At 51.2% G+C, this 22,056-nt stretch overlaps 1 protein-coding gene across 2 annotated transcripts in view; it reads left to right on the top strand.

Moving 5' to 3' along the window:
* Positions 1-22,056, top strand: part of VIPR2 (vasoactive intestinal peptide receptor 2) — a 66,404-nt gene that overhangs the window by 26,289 nt on the left and 18,059 nt on the right. For both annotated transcript variants that reach the window (XM_036067118.2, XM_036067117.2), the window contains exons 4-5: positions 2,051-2,148; positions 20,631-20,728. In XM_036067118.2, coding sequence (XP_035923011.1) covers positions 2,051-2,148; positions 20,631-20,728 — 196 coding nt within the window. The remainder of the gene's footprint in view (positions 1-2,050; positions 2,149-20,630; positions 20,729-22,056) is intronic.

Raw genomic sequence — 22,056 nt, 5'->3', positions numbered from 1 at the left:
GTCAGCCTCGGGGAGCAGGGGAGACAGGCACCTGTCACCACTCTGCTGAGGGCCCCCAGGCACTGCGGCTGAACTTAGGGCCACCGCAGAGAGAGTTCACGAAGATTGGGGGGGTCCCCACAAAGTGGTGAGGGTTCCCATAGAGCAGATGGTCCCACAGATGGAGGAGGTCCCCACAGAGTCAGGGTGAAAAGGCCCACTCACAGAGGAGGGAGAAGAGGACCCAGGCTCCTGAGTCCTAAAGCTGTGGCCTCCCCATCCTTTCTTCCCTGGTCCTGTTTTCACCTCCCAGGCCTCCCCCCTCCACTCACCTCCCAGGTCCCCCTTCATCTAATCCCCTCACCTTTCTGGCCCCTCTCTCACCTCTCTGAGCCTACTCTCACCTCCCCAGCCCCTCTCTCACCTCCCTGAGCCCTCTCTCACCTCCATGCCACCCCTTTCACATCCCCAGCCCCCTCTCTCACCTCTCCAGCCCCTTTCACCTCCCAAGCCCCTCTCTCACCTCCCCAGCCCCCCCCACCTCCCTCGGCCCTCTCTCACCTCCCCCGAGCCTTGCCCCTTTCAGGACTCTGTCTTGCCTCCACTGTCCATTGTGGTCCCCGCCCTCCAGGACCCCTGGGGTTAGAGCAGGAGGAGGTTTGGGGCCTGGAATCAGAAAAACGCAGGGGACGGCAGTGTTAGAGAGTGGCAGAGCAAGCCCACATGATGCTGCCAGGGGCTTTGCTGAGGCCCCCTAACCCCACTTTCTTGCCAGAAGCTCAGGATCTGGGCCCTCCCACCTGCCTCCACGCAGCATGCCAAGAATTGCTTATGCATATTATCACCTCAATGTGAATGCACCTTGCTCTTGATTTTGTCTGATTAATCAATCACGTAGGCCACCTTCGTGTAGAAAACATAAAGGGTTTTTGAGTGAGAAAACCTATTTCCGCCACTCAGTCATCACAGAACCTTGCGGGTGTTACTGAACCTCAGTCTCATCTGTAAAATGGAAACAGTAATGCCCACCAAGTCTGCCTCACAGTGTTGGCCCAAAGCAAAAAGAGATGACGTGAGTGAAAATGTCTGCTATTCTGAAAGCCCCAGGGGCTGTGAGTCAGGGAGGAAGCTTGGTGGGTGATCCGCTGCTGAGCCTCCCAGCACCAAGGGCAGGAAGTGCCTTCCCAGGCCTGAGCTTCCCAAAGCCTGCCCTGCAAGTCCCAGCCCTGTCACAGGTGATCAGTGCCCTGCCCTTAGGTCACTCAGCACCACTCAGCACCTAGTACGGTCACCTACTGAGGACACTTTCTTTTTTTTTTTTTTTTTTAATTTATTTATTTATTAGCGAGAGAGAGAGTGTGTGTCGGGTGAGGGGAAGGAGCAGAGGGAGAGAATCTCAAGCAGACTGCCCTGAGCGCAGAGCCCTACACGGGGCTCGATCCCATGACCCTGAGATCATGATCTGAGCTGAAACCAAGAGTCAGAGGCTCAACCAACTGAGCCACCCAGGCGCCCTGATACTTTCTTTTAAATAGAGGGAACATTGCATTCCTGAGTTTAACATACACGTTTACATAATTAAGAGCAAAAAAAAAATGGTGCTCTAAGATCAAAACGGCCTTTATTTCATGCAGTTTAAATCTTACACCCACAGTCTGTTCGTCCAATCAGTGACCAGTGCAGCGCCAGGGCAGCTGAGTGAGGGAACTGGCACAGAACAGGATGGAATGGGATAGCAGGCTCTGGAATGGTTGGGATTTGGCGATCACTCTCTCTCCCTGGACAGAATACGAGTCTGCTAATTTTCATTGTGCTCCTTAATAATAACACCACCATCCATTATAACGGTTACCACTGCACCATGCCTCATGACACAGAAGCTCTCCCGCGAGCCACCCAGCTTCCGGGGGGATGAATGCACACACCGTGAAGTGGCTGAGTGGGTTGCACTCCGCTCCTCGCTGACCAGAGAGAGGAAGCATCGAGGGCCATGCGCCTGCGAGCCTGCTCGTCAGCACCGAGGCCAGCTGCTGTGGACCTGCAAGCCTAACGCCTACATCTTATCTTCCAGGAAACATAAGCAAAAACTGTACCAGTGATGGGTGGTCAGAGATGTTTCCAGATTTCGTAGACGCCTGTGGCTATAATGATGCCGAGGACGAGAGCAAGGTAAGGGCCCCCGTGTGACTCTCGCACTTTCTAGTCCCTTTTCTGGAAGTGCACGCGAAACAGCGTCCGTGTGCTGCCCGACAAGAATTATGTACATGTCCTTTCCTGCAAAGAGCAGTGCTGCTTCTTGATGGCCAAATTGGGCAGAGTCCCTATTTCAGTTCTGTGCCCCGCGTTTGGCTCATTTCGTGGTTCCGTCATTTTGGAGGCAGGGAAGCCTGATTCTCTTTGCCTGCTTTCAGTTAGCCTGAACAGCTCTGCCTGCCTGAAATGAGCTTTAATGAGCATCCACTCTGCCGACAGGTTTCTTTAGCCTGTCTAGGACTTTGCCGCAAAGCGGGCCGTCCAGAAGCCGTGCAGCCGTGTTTTTAGCCGTGGGCCAGCAGCAGGAGACAGGACTAATGATGGAGCGTGTTTGCAAACTGAGAGACTGAGCATGTCCCTGGCCAACAGTGCCCAGGGCGTGTTGGGGACTCCGCCTATGGCAAGGGCTGCAGTGTTGGTCCGCGTGCTGTAAGGAGGCCACGGAGGTGCGCTCAAGATGAGCCCTTTCTCTGGGAACGTGATTGTTTAAGTGATGTGTCAAATCAAGTCCGCTCAGCTCTGCTCAGCCCCAGGGCTGGGATGGCTGTTCTTTCCCACATGTTCACCCTGCAACATTGTATGACTGTGGTTTTACTTTGTTTACCACCAGAAACCCAGGTCACCGTCCTCCCCTTGGGCCGCGTTCCTTCACCCCCTAATGCCGTATTTTTTTTAAAGATTTTATTTATTTATTTGAGATAGAGAGAGACAGTGAGAGAGTGAGCGAGAGCACAAGAAGGGGTACGGTCAGAGAGAGAAGCAGACTCCCCGCTGAGCAGGGAGCCCAATGTGGGACTCGATCCCGGGACTCCAGGATCATGACCTGAGCCAAAGGCAGTCGCTTAACGACTGAGCCACCCCGGCACCCCCCCAATGCCATATTAATGACAGGTGAATACCATGCGTTTCATGCCCCCATCCCCTGCAAACACCCGCTGTGTGGGAACATACTTGAGGCCCTTTTAAAGAGCCTTAGGGAATACCTAGCTACTCATGCATGTTGGTCTCACTTCCCTCCAACCTTGGGCCCTGCCACCCCACCATCAGTGAGACTGGTACGAATGTCACTGTCAGATACATTTTCCTGGGGGATTAACACATCTTTCATGTTCCTTTTTTATAGAGGGACTGTCTTTGCTCCCCTCACCAAGATTTATAGTATAAAGCCAATTCTTTTGCCACCAAATTATTAAACCCTAGAAAAGGAAGTACCTTACATTTTAGCGAGTTTCTCACTAATTGAAGGGCGTCTGGCCAACTGTCAGGATTATGGTGGTGGGTGGTGGGATCACTGGCGCTGTCCAGTGCACACTATGAACCACATCAATTACCAACATCATCTCAGGCAGTCGTTTTCTGTTGAGGTGTGACTGACATGCAAACACTGTTTATATTTAAGGTACGGGCGTACATCACAGGATCACACTTGGCGGATACTGTGTTTTACAAACTGAACGTTGGGGCAATGCTGCACTCTCTGTGGGGGACGTTTTCCAACGATATTTGCTTACTTCGTCTCTCTGTGTCACGTTTTGCTAATTCTGACAATATTTCTAACATTTTGATGACTATTATATTTGTTAGGATGATCTGTGATCAGTGATAGGACTCACTGAAAGCTCAGATGATGATTAATATTATTTAACAACAAAGTATTTTTTAACTAAGGTATGTACATCATTTTCTTAGATATAATGCTGTTGTACATTCAGAAACTACGGGATGGTGTATACGTAACTCTTAGAAGCATTAGGAAACCAAACAATTCGCTTGAATCCCTTCATGGCCGTGTTTGTTTCCCCGCGGTGGTCTGGAACAAGCCCGCAGTATGTCCACGGCATATGCCTGTATGCAGCGTGATGTTCTGACGTGTGTATGTACCTACACTGTAAAGTGATCCCCTCAGTCAAGCTAAGTATCTATCACCTCACATATTTACCTTTTATTTACTTATTTTTTTTGGTGAGACACAGACCTTATTCCTCTTATAACTGAAAGTTTCTACACTTTGACTAACATCCCCCACGTCCCCGACGCCTTGTCTTCTTTAGTCCTGGTGACAGCCCACCTTCCAGAGGGAAACACTGAGGTTCGGGTGTGACATGACGTTGTCGGGGCCCCAGCTCTGTTTCTGTTGTGCAATCACTGAGATTCAGCTTCTCTGTGTCAGAAGTATTCACCTTCCCCCTCGGCGTGCGGTCACCTGAGCTGCCAGTGAATCCTGGGGTGGCGCCTGCGCTCTCTCTGGCCAGCAGGGAACCGCTCGGGGGCCTGTGCGCACCTGGTGTCCCCCAGGGAGCCTGTGCTGCTGCTCTCCATCCCGCATGTCCCGAAGGACACTGGGGGTCGTTTGCACCCTCAGCCAGGCTTGTGACCAGGGAAGCACGGATGCAGAGCTGCTCCCAGGGCATCAGTAAAGGGACACGTATTCAGAATCTGATGCCACAGAATGTCCTCTCAGGTCCTCTGCCTTCTCTCCTACCTCTGGTCTTTCCTCGGCTCCAGATCAGCCTGCTGGTTTTGGAGTCTCACCACATCGGGCTTCGCACACTGGTCAGGGGCTGTCCTACACGGCACAGTGAGACTTCATGTCGTTCTTCTTGTACTGACTGGATTCTGCGAGAAGGCCCCGTGAGATGTCAGCCTCTCGTGAGTGGCCTGTTGGGCAGGAAACACGAGGTGGTAGAGAGCCCCGAACACTGGGACTGACGGCTCTGGCAGCCACTGAGCTGCTCCCGCTGGAAGACGGAGGTTTAATGCCATGATCGTGTCTGCTGAGCCCCCAGGTGTGGCCCGAAGTCGGTGACCTGTTCAGGTCGAGTCTGAATTCAGAACACGTCTTCACAGGAAGATAACCTGTGGATTTCAGGTTCTAGACTAGTCCCAAACTGCTGTTCAGCTATTTAATAGGACCAAAGCAGGAGACCATCCTATTGGCTTTCTAAGAATAAGCCTTGAACAGGTACAGAATTCACCGGAAGCCTCAGGACTGTCCTGGAGCAGGAAGTGTTCACAGGCCCTGTTCTGAGCCCGCAGGCTGACCAGGAGTGGGGACTGCCCTTCTTCACGATGACCAGGGCTCCAGGAGTGGCTTCAGGGCACCCTGCCACATGACACCTGCCTCCCAGGTGACCCTAATGGGTGCCACCAGGCCGTTTCAGAGGCAAGAAGGCAGGCCTCGGCGACCGGAGCAGTCTTGGCCCTCTGTGGCCCGCAGTGAGGGGGTGGGGTTCTGACACGCCCCCGGTTCCACCGTCTGAGGTACCCCAGACGCCTGTGTGGGTGGAAGCAGAGGGTCCCCAGACCTCCCAGAGCCAGCTGTGGGTCCCTATTCGAGGGTGGGCCCGTCCCCATTCATTCATTCCACAGTCGCTTTTTGGGAATCCCGGTGTTGTGAGTCTGTCCTGTTATCACGAACTCAGTGTGGCCGGGGGCAGGTGCTGAGAGCTGACGTTCGAGGCAGCGTTGGCACCCTTGACAAGTCAGAGCCGGCGGCCCCTCCTCCTTACGTTTCCCCTGGGCCACACCGTAGGTGGCATTCCCAGGAAAACTGATGGAAGACTCTTCCAGGCCCTCGGAAACCCGTGTGACTGAGCCTGCCTTCGTGAAGCACAGTGTCTCTGCTTTTCCATCCAGTTTGAAGAGTTATTTGTCTTCTTAATTAAACATTTCAGAGATTCTACAAATATCATGAATGCACATTCCCTACTAATGGATTAGAAAGTCAAAATATTTTAACATGTGGACGCGAAAAGAATGAAGGCACAAAACCAAAGTGAATAACTTTTCTTCCTGCTTGCAGTTTCTGCTGTTCACATACTTTGAATACTTGGTTGTTTAAGGGATCCTGCGGAAGACAAGAACCACGCGGTGTGGCAGACGTGCAGAGGGCCCGGAGGGTTCGCAGCCCCAGCTGGGTCTCCTCGGGCGGCTGAGGGGAGCTGCAACCCTGGCCATGAGCCCAGCGAACTCTGCTTCTGATGTCACTCCTCATCTCATCAGCAGCTCACTATCCTCCTGGTTTTATGATTTTAATTGGATTTCCTGCTCTCACACAGCCAGACTCTGCCCTGGGTGTTGTGTGTGCAAACTTTGTTGGTTTCAGAATTAATTAAATTCAAGAAAAAAATTAGCCTCCACAAAAGCCACAGGCTTGGTTACATGCAGCAAGGGAATCGAAAGATAAAATAAATTCAGGAATGGGGAGTCCCATGAAGGAAAACAGTGTCCGAAGACCCCAGAGGGCCTCTCAGATGATGGCAGGAACCACTATGGTGAAGCTGCTTCTCAATCTGGACCAAGGCAGCCCAGTTTGGCGGTGGTCTGGGCCTTTATGTTCTGGGTCTCACAGTGAGATAGTAAAGCTGGCCAGGCTTGGCTCAGACTCTCTCTGTCACCAGGTCCTGGTTTCTGTGTCCAATCTTCCTTGTCTATGACCCTCTCCCACCAAAACCACCCTCGGGCACGTGCCTTGCCATAGGAGCATTTTCCTCTCGGGACTTTGATCTTTGAACCATTGCATGAAGTGCTTCATCCCATTAAGGATTTAAGGAGCACTCCCAGGGGCCCACAAGGGTCACGCCAGGAGCTGCCCTCTGTCCTTTCCCGTGCCCCACCCTTCCAGGGACATGTGGGTGTCCCCACTCATGGGGCTGAAGAAGCTGTCCTAGGGTCATGTTCTCAGCCTCAGGCGGGACTGCCAGCAGGAGCCATTCTACCTGGAGTTATCTGCCTGGTCGTCCATTCCTCCAGGCCTGGCCCCCACCCCGGGGCTCCCCTGACCATAGCAGTCTCTTGGCGTTTTTCCTGCAGCGAAGGCTGTTTTGAGGCTCTGGTTCGGGGCACCCCCTCAGGCCAGGGCCCCAACCCGTCTCCCAGGGATGCTGAGAGCTGGTGAAACATGGAAAAGCCTAGAAATTTAGCAGCCACAGGTCTCTATGGGGTCACAGGTGCCTCCTTTCTCCTGAGTATCAGGAGTCTTCCAGATGAATGTAGAAGGACCTAGGGCAGCACCCCCCACCTTGGCTTTGCTTCAGTCGTCATGCGTGACTCTGCCCTAAAGCTGAACACTCTGCCCGGCCAGAGGGCGCCCCCCAGCCACACGCTGGCATCCCGTGTGCAGCAGACACGCAAGGTGGTGCACTCCATGTGTCTCCTATATTATATATTTGCTAACAGAGTTCTTAAATAAAGAGCGCCTCAGCTAAATTTAACCAAGAGAACTGTCTGGCATCTCAGCTTCCCCATGCATCAAGTGGACACATTTCTTCCATATTATGACATATTCCTAAAAATATTTTTGCACTCTCCTCTCGGCTTTCAGACACACCAGTAACTCTGTCTGCCTAAACGCTGGTGTGGTCTCCCCAAGATTCCCCACCCCGACAACAAAGATCACGGCCGCCCTGGTGTCCGTGGGGCAACTGGGTCAGGTGCACTTTGGCATTTCGCTCAGTCCTCACAAGGACTGAGGGCGCATGCTGTTACCCCACTGCTCAGGGAGGGGTCCCTCAGGGACGTGCTGAGCAGCCGCTGTGGGACGTGGAGCCAGGATGAGAGCCCTGAACGCGGCAAAGTGTGCGCCTCCAGGCGTGCCAACCAACCCGAGATCGGGCACACCTCCACCCCGTGTTTGCTTCTGTTACAGTTGCCCTTTTAATCCAGCTTCTGAACCAGCTCCAAGGGCTGTGTCTGCTTCGTTTCACATCAGATGGCAGGAGGGAGCTTCCCACTGTGGTTTTCAGGGGCATGTGAGTCCAGCACAGGTGGACTGCCCATCAGCAGTGGGGGACACTGGGAGCTGGACAGCGAGGCAGGCGCCGGCTCAGCTAAGCTGAGGGGGGCAACATGAGCAGGAAGACTGGGTCAGAACGCCGTGAGCAGAGCACACGACGCCGCAGCCTGCCGTGGCAGATCCGGGGCTCGCATGAGCCGGCTGACTCATGCGAGGCAGAAATCTGACCACGAGCAGAGACATGATTCAGAAGATTCATGAGACAGGCACAGTTATGAGCTATTTTTATGCTAGTTTTAACTGAACCTGTGACAATGATGTGTAATACTTGCCCAATAAAGGAATGAGTCTTTCCAAGGCCAAAGAAGAATCTGGATGAGAAGTTAAGAAGGAAATACAAAGAAAAAACTGTCACTGGGGAGGGAGACCCATGGAGTCTCACAGGGGTGGGAAGGCTCCACCATGAGCCCAGGGCCCTGCTCTGGTGAGCACAATGCCTCTGTTTCTCGTCAAACAAAGGTGAGGACCGGGTGTGTCCACAGAACGGGGCACATCGGGCAAAACTCAGGGCTGCAGGCTGGGGCCCTGGCAGAAGTTTGAACAGCACCAGACTGGTCTCAACCCAGAATGGGGCTCTTGAGAAGGGTCTGACCTCCCTGATCCCCCGCTTTCCGTGGGCTTGTCTATGAGCAGCCTTGCCCGCAGAGACGGGCATTTGGGGCTCAGGCAGCAGCAGTCTGCAAGGCTGGAGTGCTGGCTGCCCTGGCCAGGCCCTCAGGTGGGGACAGGAGGGAAGGCCCTGGTCCTCTGGCAGGCTATTCATCGAGCAGTCCGACTAGTTTCTCCATTTGGTGTACAAATTTTAGGACTAATTGAAATAATTGAGGAAAGGATGGAGACTAGCAATATTTGTTTTACTGGGGACTAGGGAGCTCTATCAGAGACCCAGCAAAAGGAGATGAAGTTTTGACAAAGTTCCCCTGCTGACTGTCAGTCGCCTGGGCGGGCTTTGAGGGATTTGTGGCTGGACGCGGGCCACAGCCACGAGAGCCACTGACAAAGGACAGAAGCTCCTCGGAACGGGGATGTCCTCGTGATAGCTATGTGCTCCCTTTTAAAAATCTCTTTGTTATATTTACGACTTTCTCAGAAGTAAGCAGATACTACTTTTGTATTCAAATAAAATCTAATTTTAGTCTAAAAAAAAAGCCTCTTAAATTTATGCCAAGTTTGTCAAATCATTTCTCGGTTACATTTGCCTTTTAACCCTGGACTTTGTCAGAACAATGAGGAAACCCAACCGTCACACCGTGTCTCTGTGGCGCCCTGTATGCTCCGAAGCTGCGGGGGACCGGCGCGTCTCCAGCCGAGTCTCCAGGCGGTCCCACCCGGCGGCCTGTGCCCCGGGGAGCTGTGGGTGTGTGGGCACGTCACCACCCATCGCCGGTGGTGCACCCTCCCTCTTACTCTTCAAACGTGAGCGTGAGTCTTTTAAAAGTGAGGACGTTCTCTAGCCTCAGCACTGTCCTCCAGTTTAGGAAATGTAACGTTTTTGCTGCTACGCCATCTGCCATCTGGGCCCCAATCCTGTCCGGGTCCCGGGACAGCCTTGTCGTGACCCTTCAGGGGTTTCCAATCTGGAACATTCCTCAGTCTTTCTCTCACATGACACTGTGTCTCTGAAGAACACGGGCCTGTGAGTCTGTAAGCGGCTGTCCGTTGGGGTTAGTCTGATGTTTCTCACAACGACATTCAGGTCTCAGTGGATAAAATCCTCCAAAATATCTGTGGCTGTTTACCTCAGAAATGCCATATTTGGATTTTAAAAGAAAGTCACTTTTTTCCTCAGAGCCCTCCACACCAACAAAGGAACGTTCCATGTAGTGACTTAAACCAAGGGGCGGCCCCTCCCCCCAGCGCCCCTCCTCCTTAAAATGTCACCCCACAGCCGCACGCGAGCAAGCTGCAAAATCACATTGCCATTATCACCGCGGGCTCCAAGCGCAATAACAATGCGGAGTTTCTCCGGGAAAGCAGCCTTTATTCAGAATAGGGGTCTCAGACAGAGTTGGACACACCCGCCCCTCCACGGGGCATCGGAGCTCTCAAGAGGCATTTTCCAGGTGTCTGCTCCTTCCTCAGGAGAGCTGGCGACTTCACAGAGGAGAGGAGGAGGGCGTGGGGTGCTGGTCTCATGCACGCACACGCTCACGCACACACGCACGCGGCAGCTCCTAGATCGTCAGCACTGAGCTCTCCGCGGCGCCTTCCTGTGCCCTCCGAGCTGTGGAGCCCAGCCCCCACGTGGAGTCAACACCTGTCCCAAATGCCCAGGTGTCTCTGATGGTTCCAGGTGGGACCCGTGCCTGTCTCCCCATGACCCTGAAAGTGAAGCATCACGACTAGAGAGGCCCTTAGTTACAGCTCAGGGCTCCTCTGCTTCCTCCGCAGGCTGGGGCTGTGCCTCTGACCACCCAGAAGCAGCCGCCGGGAGCCTCTGGCTCGGGGCCCCTGCCCTTCCACTGCAGGGCCAGTCTGGGCTGGATGGGGAAGAGGAGACGCCTCTCCAGCGTGTGCGGACCTTCTCTGTGAACGCAGCACGTGTACAGAGGAAGCTTGAGAAGTATTTCTTCACCTGAATGAGGACCACTTGGGTCATTGGATTAATCGTCTTTAAAACCTCTTTCATTATAAAGATGGTTTTCATTATAAAATCAAACCAAGCAACATAAATCGCTTACCAAGAGCATTTACTAAGCTCTCTGTGGACCATCTCATTTAATCCCCCGACGAGCTGTGACACACAGCATGGTTGTTATCAGCACTTCTGGCCGGAGAAGCAGACGCAGAAGGCAATGAGCCCGCGCTCTTGTGTGTTCACGGGACGTAGGCCTGAGCCAGAGGGAGCGCCCACTGTCCTGTGCGCCGTGGGTGCTGATCCCAGGAGCGCAGACACAGTTCCAGGGCACCACGGTCTGTGCCCTCGTGTGGAGCGTCTCTCCCTGAGCTCACTTACCACTGTACGTGTTCTTCGGGGAGGTGTGGAGCGTCTCTCCATGAGCTCACTTACCACTGTACGTGTTCTTCGGGGAGGTGTGGAGCGTCTCTCCATGAGCTCACTTACCACTGTACGTGTTCTTCGGGGAGGTGTGGAGCGTCTCTCCATGAGCTCACTTACCACTGTACGTGTTCTTCGGGGAGGTGTGGAGGTGTGGAGCGTCTCTCCCTGAGCTCACTTCCACTGTACGTGTTCTTCGGGGAGGTGTGGAGCGTCTCTCCATGAGCTCACTTACCACTGTACGTGTTCTTCGGGGAGGTGTGGAGCGTCTCTCCCTGAGCTCACTTCCACTGTACGTGTTCTTCGGGGAGGTGTGGAGCGTCTCTCCCTGAGCTCACTTCCACTGTACGTGTTCTTCGGGGAGGTGTGGAGCGTCTCTCCCTGAGCTCACTTACCACTGTACGTGTTCTTCGGGGAGGTGTGGAGCGTCTCTCCCTGAGCTCACTTACCACTGTACGTGTTCTTCGGGGAGGTGTGGAGCGTCTCTCCCTGAGCTCACTTACCACTGTACGTGTTCTTCGGGGAGGTCTCTCCATGAGCTCACTTACCACTGTACGTGTTCTTCGGGGAGGTCTCTCCATGAGCTCACTTACCACTGTACGTGTTCTTCGGGGAGGTCTCTCCATGAGCTCACTTACCACTGTACGTGTTCTTCGGGGACAACACCAACACTGGAGACACTTCTCCCCGACTCCAGGATGCACACACGCACGCACACACGCGCAAGCAGACTCACACAGTCCATCTCCCCGTGGGGAGGTGTCTAGTACGGTGTTTGGCCCGTTTTGTTTTTTTTTAAATGGGGTTGTTTCTTCTCTTACAATTCAGTTTTGAGAGTTCTTTGTGTGTTTTGACTGACAGTCCTTCATCAGGTGCATCTCCAGTCTGCGCTTGTCTTCTCACTCTCTGACATGGTCGATGGCAGAGCAGGAGTTTAGTTTTTCTTTCTTTCGTGGACCTTGTCTCTGGTGCTGTGTCTTCGAAGGCTTCGCCACACCCAGGGTCTTCTCCGTTCTCTCCTCCGCGTCTAACAGGAGTTTCCTAGGTTTGCGCTCTACATTCGGATCTGTGATCCATCTGCATTAACGTTTGTGCAGCTGTGAGCCTGAGTCTCGATTCCTGTTCTGCATGGGGATGCCCACTGGTTCTGGTAGATGTGACAAGGACATTGTGCTTCCGCCACTGAACTGCCTCTGCTCCGTCGTCAAATGTCGTGCCGGTACTTATGTGGATCTCTGTTCGGGCTCCGTTCTGTTCCACTGAGCCCTTTGCCTGCCAATGCCAGGCTGGCTCGAGGGCCGCAGCTGAATCAGTAGTAAGTCTCGTGACTCTGCCCTGGCAAGCAGGGACTCCCGTTGACCACCCGTCTGTCTCTCCGGTTGTGGGGCAGCCGCGGGTCCTATGTCCTCCCTTGTCTTGCAGATCCAAGAAAAGTGGTTGGTTTTTCAGTTTGTTCAGACTTTCATTCGTTACCAGGATTCAGTGGCAACTTCCAAACTCCTTACATGCAGAACTGATTCCTCTTAAAGAAAAAAAAATCAAAACAAAAGAGTAACTGTGGTCTCTCCTGGGGGATGACACGATGGGGTTTAGGCTAGAGTCTCGGCTCCACAATTTGAGGGTCCCATGTCCTTAAACTTGCTTCTCCCCTCCTGGGGTTCAGGTTCCTTGTCTGTTAATAGGAACATGGTGATAATATTCAGTCAGCTTCCTTCCCAAGGTTGTTGGGAGAAGTGAATAAATTTTGTGTTACATTTTGTAAATTGCAGAACACGCCACCACTGTCTTGAGAATTGTTACAGTCCCCTAAGCAGAATGGCTTTAGTAGAAACCTGGGTCGTAAAAGATATTTTGCCAATAACTAGCAAGAGGAAACTTACAACGGGTGATTGTGAGCTTCATCCTGAATCTTGAGACCAGGTGTACGTCTTGGGAATGGGGCTTTGATGTCTTGCTGTGCACTAGGGAAATAAATGGAATCGTGGACCACATTCCCCATAAATAGGTGGTAGTTTCTAACGATCTCTAACACATTTGTTTCAAAGAAAGCCTTGGGGCACCTAGGTGGTGCAGTCGCTTAGGCGTCTGACCCTTGGGGGTCATGGGATCAAGCCCCACCCTTAGGTTCTGTGCTCAGCCGGGAGTCTGCTTGGGATTCTCTCTCTCTCCTTCTGCCCCTCCCCCCCCAACAAATAAATAAATCTTAAACAAATAAATAAATAATAAAACAAAGAAAGCCTCAGGCTTCCACTTTTTATGGTGAGAACAAGCACCTCCTTGTAATCTGACAGGGCTGCTGGTCCACGGGCTCCTGGAATCCTGCCGCAACCCCAGAAACCACCCCAAAGTGAAGGCCCCTGGACTGGCCATCATACCCCTGCATGTCCTTTAGCGTGAAGCAAGCACAGCCCTCAACCCTTGCCCGCCGCCACACGGGGAGATGGACTGTGTGAGTCCGCGTGCGCGTGTGTGCGTGCGTGTGTGCATCCTGGAGTCGGGGAGAAGTGTCTCCAGTGTTGGTGTTGTCTCTCGGGGGCCTGGATGCCCTGCTCCTCCTGGCCAGTGGCCCCCACCCCACCCCCTGCAGCCTGGAGAACACAGTTCTCCTCCCCCGCCCCGAGTGCTCCTCTACCAGCTCCCCCCACCCACCTCTTCGTGCCTTGGCCATTCAGTCTGAATTCGGAGTTAGAAATGCAGGTTAGCTCTTACTCGTGCGTTTTCCAGGTGTGTTTTGGTCTTGTTCACCCAACAGGACCTTACACGCCCTGAGGACAGGAACTGTGCCTTCTAATTCAAGTGGGACCTATCCTAAGAAGAAGCTATCTGAGCTTCAGTGGTGTTTTTTCTGCCCCTGATGCAAAGGGCTACTTGTTGATGAGCAGGTAAATCATTATTAAGAGGGTTCTGGGAGAAACCATTGTTTTCCAGACAGTGATGCGTGTGATGAAGGCATCCGTAGGTTCAGAAGAGGAGAACACAGCTGAGTGTCTGTCTCTTGAGTTTGCTGAAGGGAGAGGTGATAGGTGGGCACGGCTTTTACCAGAAAGCCTCTAAGACTGTGCTGGGCTGGGTCAGGAGTCTCTGGTCTAGCCAACAGTCTTTCAATGCCTTTGGTTCAAGTGCACAGCTGGAAATCCATTTCACACTGCAACCCAGCACAAACATTGCACAGAACCACGTTATCTATGCGACTCTTCTTTAAATGTTGGTCACTGCCCACTAAATTGATTGCATAACCTACTAATGGGTTACGATAGGGTGACTGTATCATATGTCAGCCAAACCTGGCCTCTTGAGAGAGAAAGGAGGAGCTATTAATAATGACTCCAGACACCAGATGCAAGCCAGGCCCGGCCTGGGCAAATCGGAGTGTGTGGTCACCCTAGTTATGACTCACTGTTTGGAAAACATCGGCTGGCCCCTCAGTGCTCCCTGAGAAGGGCTCTGTCTGCCTTGCAGCCCCAGTACAGATGTGCATTCATGGAAATGAGAAAAGGGTATAGACGTCACCTTGGCCAACAGGCTCGCTGCGCGGATCAGGAAGCAGTCCCCCGCGACGGGCTGGCAGAGAAGGACCAGCCCGGCCTCTGTCTGGGACATTGCCACCTCCCAGGCAGGGCCACCAACTGAAAGCTGAGCATAGAGTTTGCCTGCCCAACTCAGAAGTGACTCAGAGCGGAGGGTTCCCACCACCCGCCCCTCCAGGGCCTCAGGGGCCATGCAGGCCCCTCAGAAGTATTGAAAAGGGGAAGCGTTCCTGGACTGTTTTGTCTTACTTCCTGATTTGTGATGATGGTGATGAAAGTCTTGTCCAAGTAAATCAGCCTCAGACATGTGATCATAACACGTGGCTCTGCATCCACAGGGGACCCAGGGTTGTCCGGTCCTCTGGCTGAGGGGTGTGGAACTCGGCCTTTTGGTCACCCTGCGCTGTGGCACTCAGGACCCGAGGAGTATTGACAACCCTTTCTGTGCAAGAAAGCATCACGACTTCTTTGCTTGGGAGAAAATACCTGCACTGGCCAGGCTTTCCTGCCGGGGTTTTCCCTCCACACCTATGACGGCCGTGCTTCGCAGGAACTGTCCAAGGGGGAAAGAATACAACATTAAAGATACATATAAAATTACATATAAAAGCGAGTGTTTGTTCCTGATGGAAAATGAAATCACAGGTTCCTGAAGCATCAGACATCGAGGCCCTCTTCACCTGAGATCTCTTTAAATGGAGAGGCCCCCTAGTCGCCAAGCACCTGGCACTCCCGGGGCAGCAAGCCAGGGCCCTGTGCCCTCAGCTCCACCAGCTTCCTGGCACAGCTGCCTCGGACGCGGTCGCGTCCCTCACGAGGCCCCCTGACCCCCAGCTCTCGCTCTGCATCAGGCCGGGCTGTTCGGTTCCAGCACCGTGCTTGCAGCTAAGAGTAGGAAATCCATTACATCTAGTCACTGGAGAAAAAAACAAAGTCAGTTAACCCCCTTGATTGACCCACAGTGGCTAGATCCACGAGCAGCTGGGTTTTTAGGTTCCACTCTTGTTTTGGGATGGCAGGGTTTTAATAATTTAGAGGCTGTTCTCCTGGAGCGATACCATTTCGTCCTTACTCTCCTATCAATGCCCCGTGAACAGAGGCCTTCAGAGAGCAGAACTGCAGCTGAGTGGGCCTGACCCCTCTGTAGTCTTAGGAAAGTCGGGAAGAGGTGCAAGAAGCAGGATCTGAGCGATCAAAGCCCCCAAGAGACCTTGTTCTGGAAGAAGTCTGTGTCCACTAGGCAAGGAGAGGATGGCCTCATCCTCTGCCCTGGAGTCCCCAAGCTGAGTCACTTCACGCCTATCTACCTGCTGTGTTTAATGAGTTCTCCATTCACCCTGACGTAACCCCCAGAGACTCCTGTGAGAAACCTCAGGGGAAGCCCCGAAGGTCAGGGCCTTCTACTGTCAGCTTCCTGGACAAGTATTAAGTAAAAGTGTCCTTAACAAAAAGGAACTTTGTTGCTATTGTCTTTCCCGTTTTATGGGCAAAAGACAGAGACATGACACAGCGCCAGGGGTCCAAACCTGGATCCCCCCAACGCTTGGATGTGCTTTCCCACTCATCCACCGCCCCTACGCTGTGACTGCCCTTTCTGCTAGGCAGAGGCCATCATGCTAGCCTCCTGGTTCACCTCAGTTTGAAGATCAGATGACATGGTCAGGAGAGATTTGAAAACTAAAGCTTTGCAGTCTCCGGTTCCCACGGCCCACTGGGGGCTGGGTGCAAAAGGGGACAAGATTGGTGCTTGCTCTCAGGGAGCTCCAGCCACCACAGTGTGACCTGGTGAGGGCACGGCAGAGCCTGGGAGGGCGGGTCCCCAGAGGAAGGACCCCTGTACGACCGCTGAGCGGTGGGTAGGAGAATCAGGATGGAAATGCTAAGACACAGCCTGTTCATAGCAATGAAGGGAGCAAGCGGAGGCTGCCCTCTCGTTATAGGGGACCCAGTGCGAGGAGGGGCCCGCAGCTGCCTCGCTGTGGCACACAGCTTTGCTCACAAGCAAAAGGGCTCTGTGGAGGGTTTTAGCAGCACAGGAAAGGTCATGTGTACATTTTAACTCTGTCTGTGGTGTAGACCAGAGGTTCTGGAATGAGCCACATCAGCCGGTCCTCTGAAGGTCACTGCAGGCTTCTGGTTCTGGGGCAGGCAGGGACAGGTGGGTCTGAGAGTTTGCATTTGGACAAGTTCCCAAGTGATGCTGTCACTGCTGGTCTGGGGGTCACACTGGGAGAACCACTGGTATGGATCATAACACCATGGCCTCACCAAGAGCAGAAAGCAGGTCTCTGCAGGTGGGGGACCCTGGGGAAGGAGGCTGGATCAGGAGGCAGAGGCTGGGAAGGTCCTGGAGCCCAGAGACAAAAGCACCGTGCAGACCCACTGTGCAGTTCTTGAAACCACGTAGCTGGTTTTAGCCACTTCTAATGAAAATAAATTTAAACTTGCATCAAAGATGGAGAACTCCACACAGTTTTTTAGGGCTCTTGTTCTAAACAGTAATTCTTATCCTTCAGTTCTGTCCACATAGGTAGCGATACAGGAGATTAGATGTACACAGAAAAACCCCAAAAGTTGTTCCTCCTACCTCCTTGAGCAAAGACCCCAGATTGTTTTCTTGTGATATGCCTCATTCTCTTAAAAGCTGGCTGTGAGCAAGTTTCCTTCCTGTTAAGCACTGCATGTAATTCTGCGGCCGTTAGCCTTGGTTCTGGCGTGGCTCCGCTGTTACGTGGTTGTTTTGCTCTCTGTTCTGGTAAGACTTCCCCAGTGCTGCCTTTTAGTTGAGGTTTCTAGCTTGCCCTGGAGTGTACTCTGCTTCGAAAAGCCCTTAACAGAGGCAATTTGCAAATAACCAGATTAAGCCTTCTTAAATGATTGAAAACATGAGAAATGTAAAATCTAAACCATCTTTAAGCAAGGTAATATAAATTGAAATGTGGATATTCTTTTTTTTAAGTGAACACAGAGAAAAATGTTTTAATTTATACCTATCTCAATTTCTAGCTCATGCATTATCTCCTGGGACAGTCAGTCCAGTGGTGAAAATATGTCTGTGAGTTCCTCGTGGGTGGGACCCTTCTCTCACTCATCCTGTTCCCAAGACACCTTGCTCAGTGTCTGGTTCCAATTAAGTGCTGAGTAAATGTGTTGAACAGAAAGAATTAAATTAACCAGTAATACCAAATATGTTCAGCAAGAAATGAAAGTCTTCTATAAGAAATTGGAGGTAAAAAATTCCCAGTACAAATCACTCAAAAATGCTGAAGTATAACAGTGTTGCTTTAAAATGCACAGCTGAGATTTCAAGAAAGTAAAAAAATCTCAATAAAAGAGCTGAGAATCAGGTGCCAGGCAGCAGGGGCCGCTGGTTTCCGGGGCAACTGCTGGATCATTATGAAGAGCATGCAGGTGTGGATGGTGCTGGGCGTCTGGAGTTGAGAGCTAGACCAAAAATCTGGCCATGGAGGTGACAGGGAAACTGTTCTTACCCGCCTTCGCTTTCCAGGAGGAAAATCTAAAAATCTGTCACCACGGGCATGCCCTCCTGCAGGTTGGGTTTTCCCATTTCTGTCTTGTGTGTGGTATTGCAGCTCTGAGCTGAGACACTCATGTAAGGCGTCCTGAATGGAAGCAGCGGGGGGGGTACCTGGCAGAAGTGAACACAGGTGCTCCTGGAAGGAAGCATCTTTGCCAAGACCTTACAAATTCCCATAGGTCCACTCGGAAGACAAGCTTATATTCCAAATGCACAGACCACACCAAGAAAAAGCCGCTGTGAGTGAAAGTCAGCAGATGACAAACAGATTACATCCTCAGAACTTCAGATGATGGAGTCATCAAACATGGAATGCAAATAAGTGCATTTGAAATGTTAAAAAAAGTGGAAATTAAAAATATAAACCTGGAACAAGATGCTCTTACCAGACCTTATATGGGAAAAAATAGACCTAAACATGAAAGTCGAGAAGATACATTACACAGGAACTCAGACGTAGGTACCGGAGTTCTGGGATGGGGAGTGTGGGCTCCAAGAGCAGGGAGAAGGACGGGCAGGAGACAGCACCGCTCGGGGCAGGAGGTCAGTGTGACTGCAGGCTTGGCCGGAGAAAATGCAGTGGGTGACAGCTCGAGGGAGGCACCAATCCGATTCGGAGAGCCTGACCACCCCACATACATAGAGAACCCCACAGCTGCCAGAAGATGCCAGAGATCGAGGCCGATGGCCCACGCACGTGCAAGCCGCAGGGCAGGCGGCAGATACCTTCCCAGGGCCTGGAGAAGAGGAATGTCCACTCGGAAATACGAGGGAAAGAGACATGTCAGAAAACAAACCGACAGGATCCACAGTCAGCAGACTCTCATTAAAAATGCCCAGGAAATGGGCTTCAGGGGTAAAATGAAGCCAGAAAAAAGAACTGAGAATCGAGAATGGATGAAGCAACAATCAAAGAATGAACAAACAAGGGAACCCAGCAAAGACTGACTGTTTAGAGCGGTGATACAATTAGGCCGAGGGGCTGAAAACACGTGACGCCAATACTGGACAAGAGACGACACAGTTGGTGGGTGATAAAAGTTACGTGCCATCCACACGCAGAGGAGAACTCATCAGAAAGGTCGCAGCGGTGCAAGGTCGTGCCCATGCGCTGTGGAGGTGTCCCGGGGGCCAGCGTCCCAGCGTCAGGGAGGCGGCTCCCGGGGGTCTCCCCGCAGTCTTGCTCAGTTGTCCCTCTGGTTGGAGATTGTTGATTATAGATACTATCTGTCATTACATGTATAGTATGTATTACATGTGATGGGTATATTAGATACATGATATGTACTCATTAAGTATAGATATATTGTTTTCTGTGCTTTTGGTAGGTTTGAAATACTGCCTTTTCCAGTTATTTAACGTGAGCTCTGATCACAAGAAGAAATGGTAAAAAGCTGCTCAGGATGCCCCAGTCCTATTTATAATGTCTCACTCAGAATAGAACATAGAATGTGGACAAAGACTTAAAATTAGAGTTTTCAAGGACGTTTTCAGAATGCCAGCATGACACCTCCTCTCTTCTTGGGCTAAAAAGAATGACAACAGGGCCTTGAGGTTTAACAAGGAAAAACCCTTCTAAAATCAGATTAATGCATTAGCTTGCCAGATCAAGCTTCATGCTAACCTTGATTGCCTGAACTATTTGAGAGGCTATCCAATTAATTTCATTTTATCATTAAATATTAACTAGAAATTCATTTTTTCCAAATTTTGTAGTTTACCTCTGAAATCTGTCATTACCCATCTTGAGTCTCCATAATAAGGGTAATAAGGGAGGGAAAGCCCTCCTCAAAAGGGCATCACTTGACGGTAAAGAATAACAGTGGGGCTGGACATGGGTGCAGACCAGCCTGCAGGGGCCCACTGACCTGCGGACGCTGCCAAGCCCCACGAAGCTACAGGAGCAAGGCCGTCCCTCCTACCCCAGCCTGAACCCGTGTTTGTTGGCTGACCCCAGGGCTGGGGATCAGCTCGGTGGGCACCATCCCCTCTCTAGAGTTTACACTAAGCTGGTGTGAACAGGGCTATGGAGAAATCAGGGCCAGTGCGGAATGTCCCCTGGGTCCTCACTCCTCACGGGGTCCAGAGCAGCAAAACCCAGTTAGGTCAGGACATATTTTCAAAGCAGTCCCCTGTGGTTTCTGGGGCTCTCTCATGGGAAGCACCCCCCCCCAAGCCCCCTCTGGTTTCAGCTTATTTTTAGAAAATATTTTTTAGAAAAATTTCAGCTTATTTCATATTCTTGACATCAGCAATTTACCTCGGATTTGTGATGCATGACATATTTAATAGTGATCAGACAGCGAAGTTGGGGACCCCCCAGGTCATCCCTCTCCCTGCTCCACACAGTCACTCAGAATGAATTTTAGGGAAATAGGTGGGCGTTTAAAGAGGAGAATAAAGTGTTTGGGTTCAGAATGGAGGTGGGCTGACGCTGTCTGGTGTGCCCCGAGACGGGCAGCGAGGGCCGCGTGAAGGAAGCATTGCTTGGTCCAGTGCTGACCACCAAAACCTCACAGCTGTTTTGTTCCCTCCTTGTAGATTACGTTCTACATTCTGGTGAAGGCCATTTACACGCTGGGCTACAGTGTCTCTCTGATTTCCCTTACAACCGGAAGCATAATTCTTTGCGTCTTCAGGTAAGTATCAGAAATAAGCATTTCTGCTATTTAAGCCACCTAGGTCCGTCAGAAGAGGAAAGAAATTCGCTGTCTCCAAGCCCTCTCTCCCTGTGTTAAACCAATAACACTCCCTTGGAGAATGCTAGTGTGAAATATGATGCTAATATTTACATTTTTGTTTAAATACTCTGCATTTCTTACATAAAGAGATAATACGGACTTTGGCTATAAGAATTCAGTTCAACTGCTGTCACTAAATACTTAGCCATTATGCAAATCCTTTGAAAATACGGAAGCAACATGATCTTGCCCGTTGGTGCTAAGAGTGGTAAGAGACACTCTAATGTGTTCAAGAGTATGAAGGCAGGAGCCGGATGCCTGGATTCAAATCCTGGGTCAGTCTCTTAGTCGCTGTGTGACCTTGGACAAATTACTGAACCTCTCTGTGATCCACAAAGTGTGGGTGCTGATGAAGCTATGTGGCATGTGGGAAGCCCTCTGCATTTTGCTGTTTTTTTCCCTGGTGTGCAGTTAGAGTTCCCACCCACCCGAAGCTCCGGTAGGTCTTCTTGGTAACTAATGACATGCAGTGTATAGAGCTGGTTGGTTGGGGTTAAAGGCAGAGGCTTTGGTTTCAGAACAGAAGCATCTGTCTAGGAAGAGCTAATAAGTATATTCAGGACTAAATCTGTGACTTGAATATCCCCAGTACTAAATAAACCAGTTGATATTCCTCTTATTTTAACAGGGATTTGATCACCACAGGTCTTATTTCTCTTTACACAAATATATTTCACATGTTGGCCGGTATTCAGATAAAAACAAAAATATAACAAATGGAATATTTCAGAAACTAACAGATAATCCATTAGGAGACCCATACTTGGAAATAAACAAGTAAAGACTGTTGTAGCTGAGAAACCCATCAAATGTAATATACTTTCCAGGCATCTCAGTTCCATCAGGAAGGTGGGAATCCTCAGGGAGAGTAAGTCAGCAGCTGTAAGGAAGAGCTATGCTTTGGAAAACGTGGGGACAGTCCATCATATTCTTGTTCTGGAAAGAAAAGAATAGAAACTCTTGTGCAACATTAATATCTATTCTATTCTACTATCTTCTGTATTTTACTATGTATTTTTAAATCTTCAAATTGTTGAAGATAAAAAAAAAGAAAGGAAAATTTTAGGGAGGTAAGCTGGCACAGGGTAACTTGAACTAGAAAAGTTACAGCTTGGTTTTCAAGAGCCCCCATATTGAACAATCCATGTTCTTGACATCGGCAGTTTACCTGGGATTTGCGATGCGTGACATATTTAATTAGCCAGCCTACGGGCATTTTGAATTAT

The sequence above is a fragment of the Halichoerus grypus genome, chromosome 12 (assembly GCF_964656455.1).
Source record: "Halichoerus grypus chromosome 12, mHalGry1.hap1.1, whole genome shotgun sequence".
Lineage (NCBI taxonomy): Eukaryota > Metazoa > Chordata > Mammalia > Carnivora > Phocidae > Halichoerus > Halichoerus grypus.
The sequence above is the reverse complement of the archived record's forward strand: the minus strand, read 5'-3'. Positions and strand labels throughout refer to the sequence as shown.